This window comes from Rhinoderma darwinii, chromosome 2, assembly GCF_050947455.1.
Source record: "Rhinoderma darwinii isolate aRhiDar2 chromosome 2, aRhiDar2.hap1, whole genome shotgun sequence".
Taxonomy (NCBI): domain Eukaryota; kingdom Metazoa; phylum Chordata; class Amphibia; order Anura; family Rhinodermatidae; genus Rhinoderma; species Rhinoderma darwinii.
This window is the reverse complement of record NC_134688.1, coordinates 311,674,246-311,701,274: the sequence shown is the minus strand read 5'-3', so window position 1 is coordinate 311,701,274 and position 27,029 is coordinate 311,674,246. Positions and strand designations below refer to the sequence as shown.

At 41.4% G+C, this 27,029-nt stretch overlaps 1 protein-coding gene across 3 annotated transcripts in view; it reads right to left on the bottom strand.

The window, feature by feature from the left end:
* Positions 1–27,029, bottom strand: part of GGNBP2 (gametogenetin binding protein 2) — a 240,155-nt gene that overhangs the window by 136,125 nt on the left and 77,001 nt on the right. For all 3 annotated transcript variants that reach the window (XM_075853531.1, XM_075853530.1, XM_075853528.1), the window contains exon 4: positions 4,096–4,194. In XM_075853531.1, the coding sequence (XP_075709646.1) occupies positions 4,096–4,194 (99 nt within the window). The remainder of the gene's footprint in view (positions 1–4,095; positions 4,195–27,029) is intronic.

Below are 27,029 nucleotides of genomic sequence, written 5' to 3'. Positions count from 1 at the left end.
AAACATTAAAGTAAGTCTCAATACATAAAATATACACGTTTTCGGTATCTGCACGGCCGTAATAACCTGCACAACAAATTTTTGGCGTCATTTATGATATGTACGCTATAAAAAAATAAAAACAAACTTTTTTTCTCTCACTTATTAATGTAAGGCACAAGGTGTGATGAATTTAACCTCCATGCACCTCACATTAATAGTAATTAACCCCATCATGTACCTTACACATTAACCCAATGTTGTCCATTATAAAATGTGAGACAAATAATGGGGTTAATTACTATTCATGTGCTCAAAATTTTCCATTATCTCAACAAATAAAAGAAAAAGCAACCCAACATTTGTAAAGCAATTTCTTCAGTACAGCAATACCCCATGTGGTCATAAACTGCTGTTTGGGCACATGGCAGGGCTCAGAAGGGAAGGAGTGCCATTTGGATTTTGGAGTGCAGATTTTACTGGATTGGTTTATGGGCGCGATGTCGCATTTGCAAAGCCCCTGGGGAAAATTGCTGGGAGAGTGTTGTCCTTGTATAATAGTCACCCTCGCTTCCAGTAGGTGTTTGAGCTCTCCCCTTCCTGGTTCCAATATTAGGACCTTGATAATCGCCTCTTGAAAGAGAAAAAAAAAAAAAAAAACCTTCCCCTCGGGCCTGCATAACTGAATATTTTTTCTTTCCTGACTTATGGGAGCCATAACTTTTTTCATAGACTTAGGCCCCATGCACACGAACGTGTTTTTTGCGGGCGCAATTCACCCGTAAATCTGTCTAACCATCCAGATATCCCTCCATCAGGGATGTCACGATACCAGAATTTGGACTTCGATACCGATACTTCGTTTAGTATTGCGATTTCGATACCAATTCGATACTTTGCCAACAGTAATAACAAAACAAAAAAAAATAAAATTCTTCCATTTCCTGATGTGGGGCGCGAGGTGTGATGATGAATTTAACCTCCACGTGCCACACATTAATAGTAATTAACCCCATCATGTTTCTCAGTCATAATGGGTTAATGTGTGAGGTACATGATGGGGTTAATTAATATTAATGTGAGGCACGTGGAGGTTAAATTCATCACACCTCGTGCCCCACAATAAGTGATAGAAAGCAGTTTTTTTTTTGTTTTTTTTTACAGCGTACACATGATGCAAAAAAATTTGTTGTGCAGGTTATTACGGTCGCGCCAATACTGAATATGTATATGTTTTATGTATTGACTTATTTTAAGGTTCATTGTAAAAAAGGTGTACGTGTATTGTTTTTTTTATTTAACATTAATTTATGTTTTTACTTTATTTTGTAAACTTTAATGTACTTGCATATATCTATATTACAGTACATTAGCCTGTGTACTGATAGGTTTGTACTAACAACTGCCTGTGTACCAAGTATGCCCCAACAAGAAATATGGTAGGACAGCCCTGGTCCTTCTTCAGTGGACCCTGGGCTGTCTGCCCATATATGGTATGTCCCTCAATCGCGTCACAGGGAATTCCCTGTGACGCGATCCAAGGCGCATCCCCCCCCTTCTCATTTTCCCCTGCATGCTGCAGTCCGCTGTGATCACAGCATTCATGGGAATAACGGCGGAGAGGAGAGGTTTCTCTGATCTCCGCCAGCGGGGCTGCGGCTGTGTAATACAGCCATTGCCCCGCTCCTGACAGGAAGTACGTGCGCGGTCAGCATGAGGAGATGCGGCGGGCGCTGCACTAATGAGCGGCGGTTCAGGCACTGAAGGCAGAACATGGAGGTGTCTTGTAGTGCGCCCGCCATGTTCTGTTTTCAGTGGCGCCGCTCATTAGTGCAGCGCCGGCCGCATCGCATCATCCTGACGGCGTGCACTTGTTATCAGGACTCAGGAGCGGGGCAATGACTATTACACAGCCGCAGCTCCGCTCTCATACGTTCATGTGTTACAATACTGAGCTGTGCGGCCGCAGAGCCAAATATCGAAATACATGAAATAGAGGTATCGAACCGTTTGGGGATGCAGAGTATTGAAACCGTATCGAAGTTTCGATGCATCGTGCATCCCTACTATATCGCTATCTATATATCTAGATATTTAGATCTAGATCTATCCATCATGCAACGTGCATTATAAGAGACATGCTAACTTTATGATGCGGGTCAGTGCAATCCTGGCGATGACAAATTTATAATAGCTTTTTACGTTTTACAACTTATTGCACAAAAATTACTTTTGTAAAAAAAAAAAATGTAAATATTTTCTCTGTCACCATATCTTAATTTTTTCGTCAACTGAGCTGTAGGAGGGCTTGTTTTTTGAGAGACTAGTTGTAGTTTTCATTGGTACAAATTTTGGATACATGCGAGTTTTTGGAAGGCAAGGTGACCAAAAAACAGCAATTCTGGCATGTTTTTTTAATTTTTTATTACAGCATTCCGTTCTCCGACGGAACCCCGGAATGGAAATGAACGGTGATGTGAACAGGCCCTAATATACACAACACTCATGCAAAAGAGGCATCAGGTTGAATTTACATCTAAATTCTTAGGCTGGGTTCACAGTTTTTTGCAGGTGGAAAGTCTGCCTCAAAATTCCGTTTGGAATTTTGAGGCAGATTTTCCTTTGCCTGCACGCCGATTTTTGTGGCATCTTACGCCCGCGGCCATTGAGCGCCACGGGAATAAAACGCAGCGAAATACGCTTTCTCTGCCTACCAGTGATGTCAATGAGAGGTCAGAGGCGTAAACGCCCGAAGATAGGGCATGTCCCTTCTTTTTCCCGCCAGGCGGTTTTTCCGCTCGCGGGAAAAATAAACGCCTCCGCTTCCCATTAAAATCAATGGAAGGAATGTTTGGCAGTTTTTGGGCGCGTTTTCGGACGCGGTTTCCGCGTCCAAAAACTCTGAACTGGCCCCTAACAGAACCTCCAAAGCAGATAGGAATATAGCCTTAGGCCCCATGCAAACGAACGTGCTTTTGCGGCCGCAATTCCCCCGAAAATTCACGGGAGAATTTGCGGCACCATTCATTTCTATGGGGCCATGCACACAACCGTGGTTTTTATGGTCCGTGCATGGCCCCGGAGCCCAGACCGCATAAAGAACGGACAAGCCTTTTTACGGCCGTGTTCTGAGGTCCGGGCTCATTGAAAATAATGGCTAGGGTCTTGTGCATGAGGCCTTACACTAACATTCTGTATGTCAAGTGTACATCCCAAAAACCCATTACAGTAGGGCTGGGCGATTATTACTAGTCATCGAGGTTACATGTTCAATTAATTGTGATTTTGATCATAAACTATTTTAGGTCATACACATTTTTGCATGCCACACCCTTTATTTGCGTGCTACACCATGAATAGCCTCTGAGCCTGCTGTATACTACAGTGTATAATATACCCCCCCCCGACACTGCTCCCGATGCAGTATACTTGCCCCCATAACTGCCCCCCCCACGCAGTATACTTGCCCCCATAGCTGCCCCAATAAAGACTAATAAAACTAACAAATTCCAAAGAGGAGTGGAGGAGATCCCTATGCTCCTCCGGTCTGTGTGGCACGGCGCAGACAGACGCGATGACACCACAGCCTTGCGCCTTTCTGCACCAAGCTGCATACAGATCGGTACAGACAGGCGCAAGACAGTGACTTCATCATGCCTGTCTGTGCCAAAATTCTGTTTGATGTGAGGGGGGGGGGGGGGATTTTTTTTTTTCAGATTAAATTGCCCAGCCCTACAATACAGAATATGTTTCGGTATGTTTTGTTGACAAAAAAAAAAAAGAAAAAAAAAACAGTTTATCCTATTTTTGGCTACCATTTATTACATTTGGAATGGATAGTTACACCAGATATGCGACAACAGATTATCCCTGTAGAAATGCCTCAGGATCACAATGACAAGATCACACTTTTTTTTGGCATACATACACCCCCATAAAAGCCCACAGAAACTGTATGGCATAGGTCGAAATAGTTTAGTTTTCTTTTTCTTACAGACAAACCGAGAAGTATGGCCAAAAATGGTGCCAACCTATTCTTATCTAGCTTCAGTGGAGATCGAGGAATCAAGCTATCGAGAGATCGATCAATATAGATAATCAAATTTAAGGACTTACCCCAAAGGTTTGGGCTTGTGCGTGTCTAGAGAATGTAGTGGACACCTTTTATTCTTCTTACTTTTTGGAATTGCTGCTAGCATACTGCTGAGTTTAGTCCTACAAAATAATAATATACATTTACACTTCAGGAGGCTTGCAGACCTTAAGAGATATTTATATATACACACACACCTTTATGTTGCATCTAGAAGGTTTAAACAATGTACAAATGAATTAATAAGAACAAGAGCTTGTGTTTTAGGGGTTATTTTACCCCTTATCAACCAATAACTGTCAAATTATATATCAGTCATTGAAATCTTGTGGGTATCCCCACAAGATCAGCGGCAGAAGAGAAAAAAAATAATGTATGGCTCTTGGAATGTAGCGACACAGACTATTTTTTTTCCAAAGAATATTTTATTGTGCAACAGTAAAACTTAAAAATCTGTGGTATCGCCAAATGTGTACTGAATAGTAGAATAACGTTAACGGCGAAGAAAAACCCTGCAAAAACAAGAGCTAAATTGCATTTTTTATAAAAGTTATTAGATGAACCCCAAAATGGTGCAATTGAAAAATACAAAAAACAAGCCCTCAAAGATACATTCAAGGAAAAATAAATAAACTATTGCTCTTAGAATGTAAATATGAAAAAAAAATGGTTTGGCGATTTACAGCATAAACTGACCTGGCCGTTAAGGGGTTGAAGGGAAATCGGTTAGCTCAATTTTGCCTGCCAAACAAGTAACAGCATTTGGTAGGACTTTTAATACCAGGTGCACACATACTTTTGTATGGCTTCCTATCATCTTCTTTGCAGAGATAATCTGCTCTATTTCAATATATAAATGAGGTTGGGTCACTCGGGCGATTTGAATCTCGGCAAGTGCTCCTGGTCTCGGAATCTAAGGGTTTTTTTTTTTTCTTTTTAAACTAAGCAAATGAAAAAAAAAACATGGGCTGTTGGCTTTTCAATAATGGTTCAGAAGCAGAAATCACTCCAGGATAAGAATGACACTTTTTTTTCTATTACGTGAGCAGACAGGCTGGCCAAAAACAACAAAAAAGCCTCTACCTCCCGTTAAAATCAATAGAGGGAGTTTTGGGGTGTTTTTTTGGCACTGATTCAGACACTATGGTGGAGTCACTGTTTCCTTTACTGAACTCACTTTCCCTAGGCCTGTGAGGACATTACACAACCGCAGGTAGCACAAGGTGCAGGACATAATGCAAGTGACGCATGCGTGAAAGTTTAATCCATTACTGACCACCCATTAGTGTTTTTACAGCGGCCACTAAGGGGCTTTTTGCCGATGCAGTAGACTTTTTACAGTGCTGCATTGGAATAAACAAAGCAGGGAGCAGTTAACCCCTTCCCGCTTTGGCCACTTTTGACATTCCTGACAGAGCCTCATTTTTCATATCTGGCATGTTTCACTTTATGTGGTAATAACTCTGGAATGCTTTCACCTATCCAAGCGATTCTGAGACAGTTTTCTCGTGACACATTGGACTTTTTGTTACCTGCAAAATTTGCTCGATACATTCAGTATTGAATTGTGAAAAACGCCGAAATTAAGTGAAAAATTTCAAAAATGTGCATTTTTCTAAATAAAATGTATCTGCTTGTAAGACACAGGCAGTTACACCACAAAAAATGGTTGATAATCAACATCCACCATATGTCTACTTTAGATCAGCATCGTTTTTTTTGAATATAGTTTTATTTTTCTAGGACGTTACAAGGCTTAGAACTTTAGCTGCAATTTCTCCCATTTTCAAGAAAATTTCCAAAGGCTATTTTTTACAGGGGGCCGTTCAGTTGTGAAGTGGATTTGAGGGCTTTATATATTAGAAACCCGGAATAAGTCATCCCAATTTAACCCCTTCAGGACTGAGCCCGTTATGGCTTTCAGGACGAAGCCGAATTTTCAAATCTGACATGTGTCACTTTATGTGGTAATAACTCCGGAATGCTTTTGCCTATCCAAGTGATTCTGAGATTGTTTTCTCGTGACATATTGTACTTTGTTAGGGAAAAAATTTGGTCGATAAATTCAATATTTGTAAAAAAAACACCAAGATTTAGAGAAAATTAGCAAAAAATTTAATTTTTCTAAATTTAAATGTATCTACTTGTAAAACAGATAGTAATACCACACAAAATACTTACAAGTTTATATTTCCCATAGATGTACTTTAAGTTGGCATCGTTTTTTGCACATTCTTTTATTTTTCTAGGACGTTACAAGGCTTAGAACTTTATCAGCAATTTCTCATATTTTCAAGAAAATTTCAGAAGCCTATTTTTTCAGGGACCAGTTCAGTTCTGAAGTGGCTTTAAGGGCCCTATATATTCGAAAGTCCCCATAAATAACCCCATTTTGAAAACTGCACCCCTCAAAATAGATTTCTGAAAGTGTTTTAACCCTTTAGGTGTTTCACAGGAATTAAAGCAATGTAGAGGTGAAATTTACAAATTTCATTTTTGTTCTCGAAAATTCATTTGTAATAAATTTTTTCTGTACCACACAAGGTTTTACCCAAGAAATGCAACTCAATATTTATTGCCCAGATTCTGCAGTTTTTAGAAATATCCCACATGTGGTCCTAGTGCGGTAATGGACTGAAACACAGGCCTCAGAAGCACCTAGTGGATTTTGGGGCCTCCTTTTTTTAGAATATATTTTAGGAACCATGTCAGGTTTGAAGAGGTCTTGTGGTGCCAAAACAGTGGAAACTCGTAGACAAACATGTAGATAACAGTAGTTAACATGTAGATAACATTTTTGAGCAAGTTATGAGCACTTTTACATTTATGCTAATTTGTTTCTTAATCGACAACTGGAGTGTTATTACTTTTTACCAACTGGGCGTTGTAAAGAGAAGTGTATGAGGCTGACCAATCAGCGTCATACACTTCTCATTGTTCCAGCCCATTGTTACAGCGTGATTATGAAGTGAAAGAAGTTGGGCTGGAACAATGAGAAGGGTATGACACGGATTGGTCACTAATTAGTCAGCGTCATACACTTCTCTTTACAACGCACAGTTGGTAAAAAGTTAACACGCCCAGTTGTCTATTAACCCTTTCAGGACCAAGGGTCATTGATGCCTTAATGACCAGCCCCATTTCTTCAAATCGGACATGTGTCATTTTATGTGGTAACTCTGGAATGCTTTTAACTATCCAAGCAATTCAGAGATTGTTTTCTCGTGACATTGTACTTTGTTAGTGGAAAAATTTGGTCAATAAATTCATTGCTTATTTGTGAAAAACACCAAAATTTAGGGAAAATTTGCAAAAATTATAATTTTACTAAAATTAAATGTAATTTACTTGTAAAACAGATAGTAATACCACACAAAATTGTTGCTAATTAAACATCCCCCATATGTCTACTTTATATTTGCATTGTTTTTTGAACATTTTATTTTATTTTTCTAGGACGTTACAAGGCTAAGAACTTTAGCAGCAATTTCTCACATTTCCAAGAAAATTTCAAAAGGCTATTTTGTCAAGGACCAGTTCAGTTCTGAAGTAGCTTTGAGGGCCTTATGTACTAGATAGACTCCATAAATCACCCCATTTTACAAACTGCACCCCTCAAAGTATTCAAAACAGCATTCAGAAAGTTTATTAACCTGTTAGGCGTTTCACAGGAATTAAAGCAAAGTAGAGGTGAAATTTACAAATTTACTCTTTTGCCGAAATTCATTTGTAATAAAAAAAATTCTGTAACAGAAGGTTTTACCGGAGAAATACAACTGAATATTTTTTGCCCAGATTCTGCAGTTTTTAGAAATATCCCACATGTGGCTCTAGTGTGATAATGGACTGAAGCACCGGCCTCAGAAGCAAAGGAGCACCTAGAGAATTTTGGGGTCTCCTTTTTTTAGAATATATTTTAGGCACCATGTCAGGTTTGAAGATGTCTTGTGGTGCCAAAACAGTGGAAACTCCCCAAAAGTGATTTTGGAAACTACACACCTCAAGGAATTTATCTAGGGGTATAGTTAGCATCTTGACCCGACAGGTCTTTTGCTATATTTATTGGAATATGTCTGTGCAAATGAAAATCTACTTTTTTTCAGAAAAAATATAATGTAATGGATAAAGAATAAAAAGCACCCCAAAACTTGTAAAGCTATTTCTCACGATTACGTCAATACCCCATATGTGGTAATAAACTGCTGTTTGGACACACGGCAGAGATCAGAAGGGAGGGAGCGCCATTTGGCCTTTGGAGTGCAGATTTTGCTTGGTAATAGTTCTGTTTGGGGTTTTGCTGGTATTTCAGTTTATAATGTGGTGGCATATGTAAGCTGGGCAAAGTACATCAGGGCATAATAATGGGGTAAATAAATAATTCATAGATGTGTGGCCGGTGTCAAACTGATAAATTGTGCCCAATCTTATTCGCTTTTGGACACTTTTTTTTATCTTTTCTCCACCGCAGCCGTGCGAGGGCTTATTTGTCACGTTACAATCGGTAGTTTTCATTGGTACCATTTTAGGGTATATGTGATTTTTTTGATCAATTCTTATTCTATTTTTTTGTCAGTTTTGACAATGTTTTTGTCCTTTTTCTTTTACAGTAATCAGTGTGCGCTATAAATGTCATTTTACTTTATTCTGCAGGTCGGTACCATTACGGCGATACCATATGTATATAGTTTATTTTACGTTTTGTTGCGTTTGCGCAATAAAATGACTTTTCTATAAAAATTTATTTTTTGTGTCACCATAGTCTGAGAGCCATAATTTTTTTATTTTTCAGTCAATAAAACTGTGTAAGGGCTTGTTTTTAGCGGGACGGTTTGTAGTTTTTATTGGTATTATTTTGGGTACATGCAAATTTTTGATCATTATTTTGAATTATTTTTTGCAGTGTTCACCGTGCGAGAAAAATAATATTATGGTTTTACACAGTGTTCCAAAATTATTATGCACATTGGATTTAAGTGTCAAACATTTAATTATTAGTTTTTCAATGAAACTCATGGATGGTATTTTGTCTTCGGGCTCTTTGGATCATTGTAATCAATCTCAGACACCTGTGATAATTCGTTTGCCAGGTGTGCCCAAACGAACGAAAACTACTTAAAGAGGCTCTGTCACCAGATTTTGCAACCCCTATCTGCTATTGCAGCAGATAGGCGCTGCAATGTAGATTACAGTAATGTTTTTATTTTTAAATAACGAGCATTTTTGGCCAAGTTATGACCATTTTCGTATTTATGCAAATGAGGCTTGCAAAAGTACAACTGGGCGTGTTGAAAAGTAAAAGTACAACTGGGCGTGTATTATGTGCGTACATCGGGGCGTGTTTACTACTTTTACTAGCTGGGCTTTCTGATTAGAAGTAACATCCACTTCTCTTCAGAACTCCCAGCTTCTGGCAGTGCAGATCTGTGACGTCACTCACAGGTCCTGCATCGTGTCGGCACCAGAGGCTACAGTTGATTCTGCAGCAGCATCAGCATTTGCAGGTAAGTAGCTACATCGACTTACCTGCAAATGCCGATGCTGCTGCAGAATCATCTGTAGCCTCTGGTGTCGATGTGTCCTCGCTCGTCTGCCACGATGCAGGACCTGTGAGTGACGACACAGCGTGATCTCTCGAGAACACGCTGTGTGTCTACACTGCCAGAAGCTGGGCGTTCTGAAGAGAAGTGGATGATACTTCTCATCAGAACGCCCAGCTAGTAAAAGTAGTAAACACGCCCCGATGTACGCACATAATACACGCCCAGTTGTACTTTTGCAAGCCTCATTTGCATAAATACAAAAATGGTCATAACTTGGCCAAAAATGCTCGTTTTTTAAAAATAAAAACGTTACTGTAATCTACATTGCAGCGCCTATCTGCTGCAATAGCAGATAGGGGTTGCAAAATCTGGTGACAGCCTCTTTAAAGGGAATGTGTTGCAAATTAAACCTTTTTTTTTTTTTTTTTAAGTGTCGTTACTTATTTCTATTATATTTTTTACGTTTTTTGCTGTATTTTTTTTTTTTTTTTAAATTAAATAATAATTTGACATGTTTTCCAATGTTGGCAACCAGGGGGAGCACTTCCCAGAATTACAGCAAGGTGAATAAGGCAAAGCAACCTGACTCACAGCTGCTGTAAATGTGGGAGGGAACCTAACCCCCCCCCCCCTCTCACAAGCCAGGTAAAGGTGTCTTCAAATTGCTAAGCAGTGTCTGGCAGCCATATTGGGTGTGATTCTCCAGCTGGAAGAAGTTATAGGACACACCAAAAGGCTAAGTGTATGTTCACACGCTTACTAAGAAAAGGGAAAACTGCTCCCGATTTTCAGCCATTTTTTAATCAAACTCGCGTTTTTTAACGTCCGTTTTTGGAGCTGTTTTTCTATAAAGTCAATGAAAAACTGCTCCAAAAATGTCCCAAGAAGTGATGTGCACTTCATTTTGGTCGGGCGTCTTTTTACGTGCTGTTTTTGGAAAACTACCACGTAAAAAACGCCCTGTCGGAACAGAACGCTGTATTTCCCATTGAAACCAATGGGCAGATGCTTGTAAGCGTTCTGCTTCCGAATTTTTCAGCTGAAAACATTGTGTGTGAACATACCCTTAGGGTATGTGCACACGCTAACTGCATTTACGTCTGCAATGACGGAGCTGTTTTCAGGAGAAAACAGCTCCGTAATTTCAGACGTAATTGCTCGTACTCGCGTTTTGCGAGGCGTCATTTGGAGCTGTTCTTCAGTGAATTCAATGAAAAACGGCTCAAATTAGGTCCCAAGAAGTGTCCTGCACTTCTTTGCCGAGGCTGTTATTTTATGCGCCGTCTTTTGACAGCGACATGTAAAGTTACAGGTCGTTGGCACAGTACGTACGTCAGATGTTTGCCGACGTATTGGAGCCGTCTTTTCAGGCGTAAATCGAGGTGTAAAACGCGTCGTTTACGCCTGAAAATAGGTCGTGTGAACCCAGCCTTAGAATGATGAAAGTGAATGACTTTTCAGTTGACCGGTTCACACGCCGTGTATTTGACATGTTTTTTTTTTTGCACATTTTACGTGCAAAAAAAAAAAAACAGAAAAACCGCTTGATTACACTTGATTTTGCGTGTTTGGGGGATTTGTGTGTGTGTGGGGGGGGGGGGGTGCTCGCCGCTGATACTTCAAAACAGCCGATAAGCGGCTATGAAGTATCAGCGGTGCCCGTGCACACTCCGCTCTGCCACACACACAGTCTTAAAGGGGTCGTCCAGGAAAACATGGCGCCGCACCTGTCCTCAGGTCGTGTGTGGTATTACAACTCTGTCCTATTCACTTCAATGGAGGTGAACTGCAATACCAGACACAACCTGAGGACAGGTGCGGCGCTGTGTCTCCAGTCCAGACACCCCTTCTGTCCTGAGATGACCCGACGGGGGAGGCGGGTGTCAGAGCCACCCACCGCCATCACTGCAGACAGAACCACACAACTACGGCATGAGGGCAGGGCTTGTCTTGAGTGCACGGTCTCTTGTTATGGACAGATTTAGGGTATGTTCACACGCACTAATTACGGACGTAATTCGGGCGTTTTTGCCCCGAATTACGTCCGAAAATAGCGCCTCAATAGTGTTGACAAACATCTGCCCATTGAAAGCAATGGGCAGACGTTTGTCTGTTCACACGAGGCGTATATTTACGCGCCGCTGTCAAATGACGGCGCGTAAATAGACGCCCGCGTCAAAGAAGTGACCTGTCACTTCTTTGGGCGTAATTGGAGCCGTTATTCATTGACTCCAATGAATAGCAGCGCCAATTACGCCCGTAATGGACGCGGCGTTCAAGCGCCTGCACATGCCGTTACGGCTGAAATTACGGGGATGTTTTCAGGCGGAAACATCCCCGTAATTTCAGCCGTTACGGACGCTGTCGTGTGAACATACCCTTATAGTCACATGAACCCAGTCTGATGAACCGGTAACCTAGGTCCGATCACATGACAGAGGGGGATCACGAAAAACCCTGTGCACCCTCAGCCCGTCCATCCAGCCCTTTCCTGGTTATATCTGCGTCTGGGAAAGCTGGGTGACCACCATTACCCCTCATACTGGAGTGTGTTTAGGGATGTGACTAATGAACCTCTCACACTCCAGTGGGAGGGGTAATGGTTGTCACCCAGCTTTCCCAGACCCCTGAACGGTAAATCTCTCTAGTTGTGCTGAGACTGAGAGGTTCATTAGTCAAATTCACAACTAGAGAGATTTATCATACAGGGGTCTGGGAAAGCTGGGTGACCACCATTACTCCTACTGGAGTGTGTTTGGGGATGTGACTAATGAACCTCTCATACTCCAGTAGGAGGGGTAATGGTGGTCACCCAGCTTTCCCAGACCCCTGAACAGTAAATCTATCTAGTTGTGCTGAGACTGTTTGGGAATGTGACTAATGAACCTCTCAGTCTCAGCACAACTAGAGAGATTTATCATTCAGGGGTCTGGGAAAGCTGGGTGACCACCTTTACCCCTCCTAGTGGAGTATGAGAGGTTCATTAGTCACATCCCCAGTCTCAGCACAACTAGAGATTTATCGTTCAGGGCTTTCCCAGTAGTTTCTTCATGTGTCCTTCACACAAGGGGGGGCCGTTAGGGGGGGCCGTCGGGGGGGGGGGCCATCGGGGGTGACCAGAGCGGCGGTCTGTGAGACAGAGAGTGGGACATGCAGAGACACACATCTTACCTGCAGTGCAGCTGGTCTTCAAGATGGCGCCTACTCTCTCCCTGCAAACAGTTGCTCTGCTCTGTTAGACTCTGACCTGCATCTGCGCAGTACAGAGCCATAGAGCAAAGTCAATGGAACGGGTCCCATTCATTGACTCCTATGCACTGTAGCTGCCGTATGCCATGTCTGTATGTGTCGTTAATCGACACATACAGAGATGAAAAACAACATGGCAGCCCCCATAGTGAAGTAAAAGTTAGAAAAAAGTAAAACACAAACACACACATAAAAGATTTTATAATAAAACACTAAATGCAAATTGATATCAAATTATTTTTTTTCGTGACACTGTTCCTTTAAGAAGGACGTTCCACATTATTAAGCAGGCCACAGGTTTCAAGCAATATGGGAAAGAAAAAGGATCTCTCTGCTGCCGAAAAGCGTGAAATAGTGCAATACCTTGGACAAGGTATGAAAACATTGGATATTTCAAGAAAACTTAGGTGTGTTCATCGTACTGTGAAAAGATTTGTGGACGATTCAGAGCACAGACGGGTTCGTTCAGATAAAGGCATAATGAGGAAGGTTTCTGCCAGACAAATTATTAATAATAATTATGAGAGCAGCTGCTAAAATGCCATTGCAAAGCAGCAAACAGGAATTTGAAGCCGCTGGTGCCTCTGGAGTCCCACGAACCTCAAGGTGTAGGATCCTCCAGAGGTTTGCAAGTGTGCATAAAGCTATTATTCGGCCACCCCTAAACAATGCTCACAAGCAGAAACTGTTGCAGTGGGCTCAGAAATACATGAAGACTAATTTTCAAACCGTGTTGTTTACGGATGAGTGCCGTGCAAGCATGGATGGTCCAGATGGATGGAGTAGTGGATGGTTGGTGAACGGCCACCATATCCTAACAAGGCTGCGACGTCAGCAAGGAGGTGGCGGAGTCATGTTTTGGGCTGGAATCATGGGGAAAGAGCTGGTAGGCCCCTTTAGGGTCCCTGACAGTGTGAAAATGACTTCTGCAAAGTACGTAGAGTTTATGACTGACCACTTTCTTCCGTGGTACAAAAAGAAGAACCGTGCCTTCCGTAGCAAAATTATCTACATGCATGACAATGCACCATCTCATGCTGCAAAGAATACCTCTGTGTCATTAGCTGCTATGGGCATAAAAAGGAGAGAAACGCATGGTGTGGCCCCCATGTTCCCCTGACCTCAACCATATTGAGAACCTTTGGAGCATCCACAAGCAAAATATCTATGAGGGTGGGAGGCAGTTCATATCAAAACAGAAGCTCTGGGAGGTTATTCTGACATCCTACAAAGATATTCAAGCAGAAACTGTCCAAATACTCACAAATTCAATGGACGCAAGAATTGTGAAGGTGATATCAAAGAAGGGGTCCTATGTTAACATGTAACTTGGCCGGTAACATTTTTTTTGATTGAAAGAGCTTTTGATTTCTGTAAATATGACCTCCTGATGCTGCAAATTCAACAAATTACCATTTTCGTTCTCTTTACAACCTTTAAAATGTTTTGATCTCTGTTGTGCATAATAATTTGAAACCGTGCATTTTGAGTTTTTTTACTTCAAAAAAAAAAATCTGTTGTCGTTATTAGGGGATTTGTTCAATAAAATTCGCATTATACTCCAACGGTTGATGGCTTGAAGATTATACTGACTGTCATTTGCATCAACTATTTAGGAACATCAGCGAAAAATAACATTTGCATAATAATTTGGAATGCGGTGTATAGTTTGGGTCGTTACGAACGTGGTGATACTAAATATGTGTACTTGAACGTTTGTTTGTTTTTTCCTATAATAAAAGACTTATAGGGAAAAAAGCATTTTTTGTTTTTACACTTTAATAAAACATTATTACTTTTTTCTAGTAGACCTGCAGCACTGATGGCTGCTATAATACATTACAGTACCTAGGTAGTGTAACATATTATAAACTGTCAGTGTGACGTTGTGTCATACTGACCGTAAGCCTATGAGGACCAGCTGGTACTCATAGGCTTCCATGAATGGCAGACCTGGAGGCTGTTCTATGGCCTCCGGTTTGTCATGCAACCGACGGCAGCACCCGCAAATCGGTCCCCGGGAAAGTGTGTTGTAGCAACAAGCTTTTCAGTTCGTTGCTACAACGAACTTTCTCTGAGATCACATGATCGGGACCTGAGCCAATCAGCATAATTAGCATAAATCTAAAATTGCTCATAACTTGCTCAAAAATAATAGTTTTTCAAAATAAAAACCACTGCTGTTATCTACATTACAGCGCCGATCACAATATGCAGGAGATAGGGCACATATAATCTGGTGACAGAGCCTCTTTAAGCCTAAATGACCAAGCAATTTCTCAATGCGGAGGTGATTTTTGCGGGATGAGTTGTATTTTTTGGAGAACATTTTTTTTTAGTGACAACTTTTTTTAAAAGGGAAAATAAAAAAAATTAAATTCTGCAACTGTAGTAAAAGTTTTACATTTACGCCGATGACTGTACTGCATAAATAACATGCAAATTTTATTCTATGGAGGACGACGATTGTGGCGATACCACAGGTGTATAGGTTTTATTACTTTTGCACAATAAAAATACTTTTAAAACTACAATTATTAGTTTAACCCCTTCCCGCTCCTTGACGTACTATTACGTCATGGCAGCTGTATCGTTCGCGCTCCATGACGTAATAGTACGTCACGGGAGTAACGGCCGTTTCGGCCGTCCTCCCGACACATACAGGAGCTGTGACGCTGCTGTCTTGTTCAGCAGCTGTCACAGCTCCTACAGCGGGGACCGATCGCTGTGTCCCCGCTGATTAACCCCTTAAAAGCCGCGTTCTATAGAGATCGCGGCTTTTTAGGGGTTAAGCTGCCATCGCCAGCCTGCTACGCGATAGCGGCCGGCGATGGTGACTATGGCAACCGGACACCAAACAATGGCGTCCGGCTATGCCATAGACGGAAGCCTAGTGGGTCCTGACAACGTCAGGACCCACTATGCTTGCTGTCAGTGAGTAGCTGACAGTTCTAATACACTGCACTACGCATGTAGTGCAGTGTATTAGAATAGCGATCAGGGCCTCCTGCCCTCAAGTCCCCTAGTGGGACAAAGTAATAAAGTAAAAAAAAAGTTAAAAAAAGATGTGTAAAAATAAGAAAATAAAAGTTTTAAAAGTAATAAAAGTAAAAGTCCCCCTTTTTCCCTTATCAGTCCTTTATTATTAATAAAAATATATAAACAAACAAATAAACTATACATAATTGGTATCGCCGCGTCCGTAACGGCCTGAACTCCAAAATTATTTTGTTATTTATCCCGCACGGTGAACGCCGTAAAAAAAAATATTAATAAACCGTACCACAATCACAATTGTTTGGTCACTTCACCTCCCAAAAAATGGAATAAAAAGAGATCAAAAAGTCGCATGTACCTAAAAATGGTCCTGATGGAAAATACAGTTCGTTACGCAAAAAATAAGTCCTCGCACGGCTTTATTGATTGAAAAATAAAAACGTTCTGGCTCTTAGAATAAGGTAACACAAAAAGTGAATGATTGTTTACAAAACGTATTTTATTGTGCAAACGCCATAAGACATAAAAAAAAACTATAAACATCTGGTATCGCCGTGATCGTATTGCCCCGCAGAATAAAGTTAATATATCATTTATAGCGCACGGTGAACGCTGTAAAAAAAAAAAAGTATACAAAAACAATAGTAGAATTGCTGTTTATTAGTCACCACGCCACCTAAAAATGGAATAAAAACTGATCAAAAAGCCGCATGCACCCCATGAAAACTACAATGGATTCCTCAAGGGGTCTAGTTTCCAAATTGGGGTCACTTTTGGGGGGTTTCCAATGTTTTGGCACCACAAGACCTCTTCAAACCGGACATGGTGCCTAATAAAAAAGAGGGCTCAAAATCCGCTAGGTGCTCCTTTGCTTCGGAGGCCGGTGCTTCAGTCCATTACCGCACTAGGGCCACATGTGGGATATTTCTCAAAACTGCAGAATCTGGGTAATAAGTATTCAGTTGCGTTTCTCTGATAAATCCTTTTGTGTTATAAAAAAAATGGTATAAAAAGAGTAAATTTCACCTCTACTTTGCTCTAAATTTCTGTGAAACACCTAAAGGGTTCATAAACTTTCTAAATGCTGTTGTGAATACTTTGAGGGGTCTAGTTTCTAAAATGGGGTGTTTGATAGGGGTTTCTAATATATGGGCCCCTCAAAGCAACTTCAGAAATGAACTGGAACCTAAAAAAATAAATAAATGAGGCAATACTTCGCTTCTTACATTATACTGATAATGAGCCGTGCCCACTCCGAGATGACCCCAGTTTTGACCGTTTGTATAAACGGAGACCCCTATTAGACCGTTCTAGTGCCCGGTTTTCCCAAGCATACACCCCCGAGAAGTGTTTTTCTATTGATGAGTCCCTGGTACATTTTAAAGGGAGGGTTCAACTCCGCCAGTACCTGCCAGGTAAGAGGGCAAGGTATGGCGTGAAGATGTATAAGCTGTGCGAGAGTGCATCAGGGTATACCTACAGGTTTAGGATATATGAAGGAAAGGCCACCCCCAAACCAGACTGCATCCTGGACTACAATAGGTACATGGGAGGGATGGACTTGTCAAATCAAGTCCTGAAGCCCTACAGCGCCATGCGGTGTGGTATAAGAAGCTGGCCGGGCACATCATACAGATGGCTTTGTACAATGCGTATGTGCTACGTCGATGTGCAGGCCAGAGGGGAACTTTCCTGGAATTTCAAGATCTAATCTTTAGGGACCAGGAAGGGGGGGCACCCAGTACTTCTGGAAGCGAGGCCACACGCATCGTACCAGGGCAACACTTTCCAGGAGAAGGTCCCCAAACCGGTGGAAAGGGAAAGAGTCAAAAGAGGTGCAGAGTCTGCTATAAGAGGGGGATAAGGAAGAACACAATATACCAATGTGACACGTGTCCCGAAAAACCAGGGCTCTGTATAAAAGATTGTTTTAAAATGTATCATACATCCCTTGATTTTTAATTTACCCTGATGCACTCCGCACAGCTTACCCCCCTCATCTTTCCCTTCTGAGCCCTGCCGTATGCCCAGGCAGCTGATAACAGCCACATGTAGGGTATTGTCGTACCCAGGAGAACCCACATTACAATTTAAGGGGTGTATATCTCCGGTGGCGCATGCTGGGCACACTATATTGGACACTGAAATGGCATATACATATATAAAATTGCAAATCTCACACTGCACCATCTGCTGCGCATTATCTTTTACACAGTACCTGTGGGGTCAAAATGCTCACTACACCTCTAGATGAATGTCTTAAGGGGTGTAGTTTTTAAAATGGGGTCACTTCTCGGGGGTTTCAACTGTACTGGTACCTCAGGGGCTTCTGCACACATGACTTAGCACCAGAAAAGCTCCAGTAGGCCAAATGGTGGTCCTTTCCTTCTGAGCCCTCCCATGGGACCAAAGGGCAGTTTATCACCACAAATGGGGTATTGCCGCACTAAGGACAAATTGGGCAACAAAATGGGGTATGTTGTTCCTTGTGAAAATAAGAAATTTTGATCAAAAATGACATTTTATTGGAAAAAATATAAACAAAAACCATAAATGAATTCCTTGAGGGGTGTAGTTTCCAAAATGGGGTCACTTCTGGTGGGTTTCCATTGCTTTGATACCTCTGGGGCTCTGCAAATGCAACATGGCACCCGAAAACCAATCCAGCAAAATCTGGACTCCAACAAACACATAGCGCTCCTTTCCGTCTGAGCCCTCCCATGGGCCCAAACGGCAGTTTATCACCACAAATGGGGTATTGCCGCACTAAGGACAAATTGGGCAACAAAATGGGGTATGTTGTTCCCTGTGAAAATAAGAAAATTTGATCAAAAATGACATTTTATTGGAAAAAATATCATTTTTTTCATTTCACAGCCCAATTCAAATAGGTGCTGTGAAAAAACTGTGCGGTCAAAATGATAACAAAAACCATAAATGAATTCCTTGAGGGGTGTAATTTCCAAAATGGGGTCACTTCTGGTGGGTTTCCATTGTTTTGATACCTCAACGCCTCTTCAAACCTGGCATGCTGCCTAAAATATATTCTAATAAAAAAGAGGCCTCAAAATGCACTAGGTGCTTCTTTGCTTCTAGGGCTTGTGTTTTAGTCCACGAGCGCAGTAGGGCCACATGTGGGACATTTCTAAAAACTGCAGAATCTGGACAATACATATTTAGTAGTGTTTCTCTGGTAAAACCTTCTCTGTTACTAAAAAAAAAATTGAATAAAATTGAAATTCAGCAGAAAAAATGAAATTTGCAAATTTCATTTCCACTTTGCTTTAATTCCTGTGAAATGCCTGAAGGGTTAAAAAACTTTCTATATGCTGTTTTGAATACTTTGAGGGGTCTAGTTTTTAAAATGGGGTGTTTTATGGGGGTTTCTAATACATAGGCCCCTCAAATCCACTTCAGAACTGAACTGGCACCTTCAAAAAAAAGGCTTTTGCAATTTTCTTAAGAATATGAGAAATTGCTGTTTATGTTCTAAGCCTTGTAACGTCCAAGAAAAATAAAATAATGTTCAAAAAACGATGCCAATCTAAAGTAGACATATGGGAAATGTGAACTAGTAACTATTTTGGGTGGTATAACCGTCTGTTTTACAAGCAGATGCATTTAAATTCTGAAAAATGCTATTTTTTGTAAATTTTCTCTAAATTTTGCAATTTTTCACAAATAAAGACTGAATATATCGACCAAATTTTACCACGAACATGAAGCCCAAAGTGTCACGAGAAAACAATCTCAGAATCGCTTGGATAGGTTTAAGCATTCCGACGTTATTACCACATAAAGTGAAATATGTCAGATTTGAAAAATGGGCTCTGAGCCTTAAGGCCCAAACTAGGCTGCGTCCTTAAGGGGTTAAAAGTACTTTAAAGAGGCTCTGTCACCAGATTATAAGTGCCCTATCTCCTACATAATCTGATCGGCGCTGTAATGTAGATAACAGCAGTGGTTTTTATTTTGAAAAACTATTATTTTTGAACAAGTTATGAGCAATTTTAGATTTAGTTTCTTAACCCCTTCAGGACCAAGCTCATTTTGGCCTTCAGGACCAGACCCATTTTTTCAAATCTGACATATTTCACTTTATGTGGTAATAACTCCGGAACGCTTTTACCTATCAAAGCGATTCTGAGATTGTTTTCTCGTGACACATTGGACTTTATGATAGTGGAAAAATGTGGTCGATAAATTCAATATTTACCAGTGAAAAACACCAAAATTTGGTGAAAAATTGCAAAAATTAGAATTTTTCTAAATGTAAATATATCTGCTTGTAAGACAGGCAGTTATACCACACAAAATTGTTGCTAATTAACATCCCCCATATGTCTACTTTAGATTGGCATCGTTTTTTGAACATCATTTTATTTTTCTAGGACGTTACAAGGCTTAGAACTTTAGCAGCAATTTCTCACATTTTCAAGAAAATTTCAAAAGGCTATTTTTACAGGGGCCAGTTCAGTTGTGAAGCGGCTTTTAGGGCCTTATATATTAGAAACCGCCAAAAAGTCACCCAATTTTAAAATCTTCACCCCTCAAAGTATTCAAAACAGCATTTAGAAAGTTTCTTAACCCTTTAAGCGTTTCACAGGAATTAAAGCAACGTAGAGGTGAAATTTTCAAATTTCATTTTTTTTTGCAGAAATTCATTTTTATTCTATTTTTTTTGTAACACAGAAGTTTTTACCAGAGAAACGCAACTCAATATTTATTGCCCAGATTCTGCAGTTTTTAGAAATATCCCACATGTGGCCCTAGTGTGGTAATGGACTGAAGCACCGGCCTCAGAAGCAAAGGAGCACCCAGTGGATTTTGGGCCTCCTTTTTATTAGAAAATATTTTAGGCACCATGTCAGGTTTCAAGGGCTCTTTCGGTGCCAAAACAGTGGAAATCCACCAAAAGTGATCCCATTTTGGAAACTACACCCCTTGAGGAAATTATCTAGGGGTATAGTGAGCATTTTGACCCCGCAGGTTTTTTGCAGAAATTATTGGAAGTAGGCCGTGAAAATAAAAATAGTCATTCTTTCAAAGATTATGTAGGTTTAGCTAATTTTTTCTAATTTCCACGAGGACTTAAGGAGAAAAAGCACCACAACATTTGTAAAGCAATTTCTCCCGAGTAACACAATACCCCACATGTGGTTATAAACGGATGTTTGGACACACGGCGGAGCTTAGAAGGGAAAGAGCGCCATTTGGAGCTCAAATTTAGCAGGAGTGGTTTGCGGAGGCCATGTCGCATTTGCAAAGCCCCTGAGGTACCAAAACAGTGAAAACGCCAAAAAAGTGACTCCATTGAGAAAACTACACCCCTTGAGGAATCCATCTAGGGGTGTAGTGAGCATTTTGCCCCCACAGGTGTTTCATAGATTTTATTAGAATTGGGCAGTGAAAATAAAAAAAATCTTTTCTTCAATAAGACGTAGCTTTAGCTCTAAATTTTTAATTTTCTCAACAAATAAAGGAAAAAAAGAACCCCAACGCTTGTAAAGCAACTTCTGTGGAGTACGGCAATACCCCACACGTGGTCTTAAAATGCTGTTTGGGCACACAGCAGGGCTCAGAAGGGAAGGAGCGCCATTTGCTTTTGGTGTACAGATTTTGCTGTATTTGGTTTCTGGTCGCTATGTTTCATTTGGAAAGTCCCTGTGGGACCAAAACAGTGGATCCCCCCCAGAAGTGACCCCATTTTGGAAACAACACCCTCAAGGTATTCACCTAGGGGTGTAGTGAGCATGTTAACCCCACAGGTGTTTTGCAGAAATTCGTGTGCACACGATGTGGGAGAATGAAAATGGGAATTTTTCCTTAGATACGCCAATATGTGGTGCCCGGCTTGTGCCACCATAACAAGACAGCTCTCAATTATTATGCGGTGTTTCCGTTTTAGAATCACCCTACATGTGGCCCTAATCTTTTGCCTTGACATTCGACAGGGCTCAGGAGTGAAAGAGTACCATGTAAAATTGAGGCCTAATTTGGTGACTTATAAAGTATTGGTTCACAATTGCAGAGGCTTTGATGTGAAATAATAAAAGAAACCCCTGAGAAGTGACCCCATTTTGGAAACTGCACCCCTCAAGGCATTTATTAAGAGGTGTAGTGAGCATTTTCACCCCACGTGTCTTTTCCATAAATGATTGCGCTGCGGAAGGTACAAATTAAAATGTTTCCCTAGATATGCCAATTCAGTGTCAAATATGTCATGCCCAGCTTGTGCCACTTTTTTTTTTTATATACACCGTTCACCGTACGTTATAAACTACATGTTACCTTTATTCTGAGGGTCAGTACGATTCCGGCGATACCAAATTTATAGAACTTTTTTATAACTTTTTGCACAATAAAATTACTTTTGGAAAGAGAATGTATTTTTTCTGTCGCCAAGTTGTGAGAGCCATAACTTTTAAATTTTTTCATCGATGGAGCTGTGTGAGGGCTTGTTTTTTTGCGAGACGAGGTATAGATTTTATCGGTAACATTTTTGGATACATGCGACTTTTTGATCACTTTTTATTTCAATTTTTGGAAGACCGTGACCACAAAAACAGTAATTATGGCAGTGTTTTTGAGGTTTTTTTTTACGGCGTTCACTGCGCTGGATAAATAACATAATATTTTTATAGTTCAGGTCGTTACGGTCGCTGTGATACCAAATATGTATGGCTTTATTATTTTTTTCAATAATAAATCACTTATAAGGGAAAAAGGGCGATTGTGTTTTGTGTTATTATTTGAAACTTTTATTGTATGTTTTCTAACTTTTATTTTTACTTTTTTTACACTTTTCTTTAGTCCCACTAGGGGACTTGAATGTCCAACTGTTTGTTTGATGTTCTAATACATTGCACTACCTATGTAGTGCAATGTATTGGAACTGTCAGTTGTTCACTGACAGCAAGCCGATCAGGCTCCGCCTCTGGGCGGGCCTAATCAGCTTACGTAATGGCAGACAGGAGTCCATTGTTAGGGCTCCTGTTGCCATGGTAGCAGTCGCCAGCCTTGCCATCGCATGGCAAGGCTGCCGATTTTCTACAAACCTCTAGGATGCAGCGATCACAATGGATCGCTGCATCGAAGGGGTTAATGCCAGGAATCGGAGCTAGCTCCGGTTCCTGGCGATAGATCGGGGTGTCCGCTGTAACATACAGCGGACACCCACTGCTGATGACGCCGGCTCAGCTTCTGAGCCGGCGCCATCTTGCCAATGTTACCGGAAGCCTCCTGGGCCCCGCCGACGACGGGGCATAGGAGGATTCCGTTACAGGCTGATCGGGAGGTAAGCATTAGCCCTCCGATCGCCTTTGCAGCCACCGGCAACCCAGCGATCACGTTGCTGGGGTGCCGGTGGCTATAAACTCCTCACATGCTGCGATCTCTATTGAACGCAGCATGTGAGGGGTTAATCGGTCGGATCGGAGGCTAGCTCCGGTCCTGGCCGATACCTTAGGGTGCCAACTGTAACATACAGCTGTCACCCGGTGGTGATGTCGCTGGCTCAGCTCCTGAGCCAGCTTCATCTCCATGACGTACATTTACGTGAAAAGGCGGTAAGCCACCGATTTTAATGACGTTTATATACGTGATCCGGCGGGAAGGGGTTAAAGACCAACTGGGCATGTTTTTACTTTTGACCAAGTGGGTGTTGTAAAGAAGTGTATGAGGCTGACCAAAGTAAAAACACGCCCAGTTGGTCTTTAAGAAACTAAATCTAAAATTGCTCATAACTTGTTCAAAAATAATAGTTTTTCAAAATAAAAACCACTACTGTTATCTACATTACAACGCCGATCAGATTATGTAGGAGATAGGGCACTTATAATCTGGTGACAGAGCCTCTTTAAAGTACTTTTAAACTAATAATTGTAGTTTAAAAGTATTTTTATTGTGCAAAAGTAGTAAAACATTAAAAAAACCTATACACCTGTGGTATCGCCGCTCTGCCACACATACGGGAAAAGTCTTAAAGGGGTCTTCCAGGAAAACATGGCCCCGCACCTGTCCTCAGGTCGTGTGTGGTATTACAGCTCTGTCCTATTCACTTCAATGGAGGTGAACTGCAATACCAGACACAACCTGAGGACAGGTGCGGCGCTGTCTCTCCAATCCAGACACTCCTTCTGTCCTGAGATGACCCGACGGGGGAGGCGGGTGTCAGAGCCGCCCACCGCCATCACTGCAGACAGAACCACACAACTACGGCATGAGGGCAGGGCTTGTCCTGAGTGCACTGTCTCTTGTTATGGACAGATTTATAGTCGCATGAACCCCGTCTGATGAACCGGTAACCTAGGTCCGATCACATGACAGAGGGGGGTCACCAAAAACCCTGTGCACCCTCAGCCCGTCCATCCAGCCCTTTCCTGGTTATATCTGCGTCTGGGAAAGCTGGGTGACCACCATTACCCCTCATACTGGAGTGTGTTTAGGGATGTGACTAATGAACCTCTCACACTCCAGTAGGAGGGGTAATGGTGGTCACCCAGCTTTCCCAGACCCCTGAACAGTAAATCTCTCTAGTTGTGCTGAGACTGAGAGGTTCATTAGTCACATCCCCAAACAGTCTCAGCACAACTAGATTTACCGTTCAGGGCTTTCCCTGTACAGTTGCATCATGGGTCCTTCATAGAGGGGAGGGCCGTCGGGGGGGGGGGGCCCATCGGGTGTCATGAGAGCGGGGGTCAGACAGAGACACACATCTTACCTGCAGTGCAGCTGGTCTTCAGTATGGCGCCTGCTCTCTCCCTGCAAACAGCTGATCTGCTGTGTGACTCTGACCTGCGTCTGCGCAGTACAGAGCCAGAGAGCAGAGTCAATGGAACGGCTCCCGTTCATTGTGCCCTATGCACTGTAGCTGCCGTATTCCATCTCAGTATGTGTCGTTAATCGACACATACAGAAATGAAAAACAAAATGGCAGCCCCCATAGAGAAGTTAGAAAAAAGAAAAAAGTAAAAACACAAAACACATATAAATAAAATTTATTTTAAATAACATACTAAGAGCAATATTATATAAAAAAAAAAAATATACGCGACACCTGTCCTTTAAAGAGGCTCTGTCACCAAATTCGAAGTGCCCTATCTCCTACCGAATCTGATCGGCACTGTAATGTATATAACAGTGGTTTTTATTTTGAAAACCAATAATTTTTTAGCAAGTTCTGAACAATTTTAGATTTATGCTAATTCGTTTAATAGACAACTGGGCGTTTAACTTTTGACCAAGTGGGCGTTGTAAAGACAAGTGTATGACACTGACCAATCAGCATCATACACTTCTCTTCATTCCAGCCCAGCTTCTTTCACTGCACAGCGTGATATCGTGAGATCACACTGTGCTGTCACATACTCCTACAGTAACTTTACCGAAGTGTCTTGAGTGAATAGACATCGCCCCCAGCCAGGACGTGAGGTCTATTCACACTCCCCACACGTCTGTAAAGTTTCTGTGAGACTTCCTCACACAACACAGAGTGATCTTGCCATTTCTATAAGGAAACATTCACCAACTAAAATGGATTAAATATTCTGCCACATCTCCCACTTCTTCCTATATATGTCTTCCTGCTATTTGACACAATAGATTCATCCCCTCAACAGTGGATAATTAAAGGTCTTTCATTAGAATGTGACTTCTGGTCTATGGATGGGGCATTCACTTTTTCCACATTGCAAGAAAAAAGTAGAATTAGCCTTACCGGTGATATGGTTCTCTTAGAATCCTCCATGACAGAAGCACAGGAGTAGTCTATTGGTCCTAATAGGGACAGGAAAACACGAAAGAGGTTAAAAGCCCCTCCCCCATCCCACCTTCACCAGGGTTTTATAAAGAACTACTCGGCCACCTATATGATGCTCAAGAAGAAAATATACTTACTAGTGAAAGAAATAAAGGATAGGGAGGGAAAGTCAGTGCTGTTATGGAGGATTTGTAGAAACCGTATTACTGGTAAGACTAATTCGACTTTTCTCCCTTCACCTCCATGACAGGACAACAGGACAATAAACAAAACAAAAGTCTAGGGAGGTACAACCGCTTGAAAAACCTCTCCCAAAAGACATTTCAGAATTCGAACCCAAATCAAAAGGGTAGTGTTTTGTGAACGTATAAAGATTCGTCCAAGGAGCAGCTCTGCAAATCTGTTCTATGGAAGAATAAACTACTTCCACCCAGGAAATGGACATTGATCTGGTAGACTGAGCTTTTAAGTGTAACGGTACGGTTTGTTTTTTTGGGTTCTGTAAGTTTCACAAATGGCGTTTTTAATCCAACATGAAAGGGTATTTATGGATACCTTTTTGCCTTTATCTACACCGAGACTGATTGAATAGATTTGTCTTTTTACTATGGTAATTTTGATATATTCCAAAAGGACTTTTAAGTCTAGCGGATAAAACACTTCCTCGTCTGGACTTTGGGTTTTGGCAGAAGGCGGGTAATTTGATATCCTTGGATTTGTGGAAGTCAGATATGACCTTTGGCAAAAAAGATGGGTTTAATATAAAAGTACTCTACCGGCTAAGATTCTTAGGAATGGTTCACGAAGAGATCGAGCTTGGAGCTCACATACCTGTCTCTGAAGTGATTGCCATTTAGAAACACTGTCTTCCAGGATAGTGCCTGGACGTTGGATTCTAGTAGCGGTTTGAATGATTATTTAGCAAGGCCTTCCAAGACAGTCTCTAAATCCGATTATGGAAGTTTAATATCCTTGGTTTAATAGAGATGCTGCTTTCATTTAACGTTTTATCCATCCATGTTCATACAGATTTGTGTAAAAAAAATTGCTGACACCTGAACTTTTAAAAGGTACTTGGGTTTAAGGCCTTTTACCAGGCAGGCCTGCTTAAAGAAACCCTAACAGGTTAGGAATATTGGGTTTAAAAAAAAAAAAAAAAAGGGGGAGAATCATAGCCATGCACGCCGCCTAAACCACGGCTGTTTGCGACACCATCTGATGCAAAAATGGCATCGACAGAAGCCAAAGAATGGATTTGATAAAACCTCAAACAAGTATGTAACGAGGACCAGGTGGCGGATTAACAGACCTGAAGTACAGAAGGATACCGCACCACCCAGGAGGCCAACTATCCTAGTATAAGTGACCCGGAAGAGAGATTCCCTACCCTTAGAGTAGGCCTTTTTTTAAA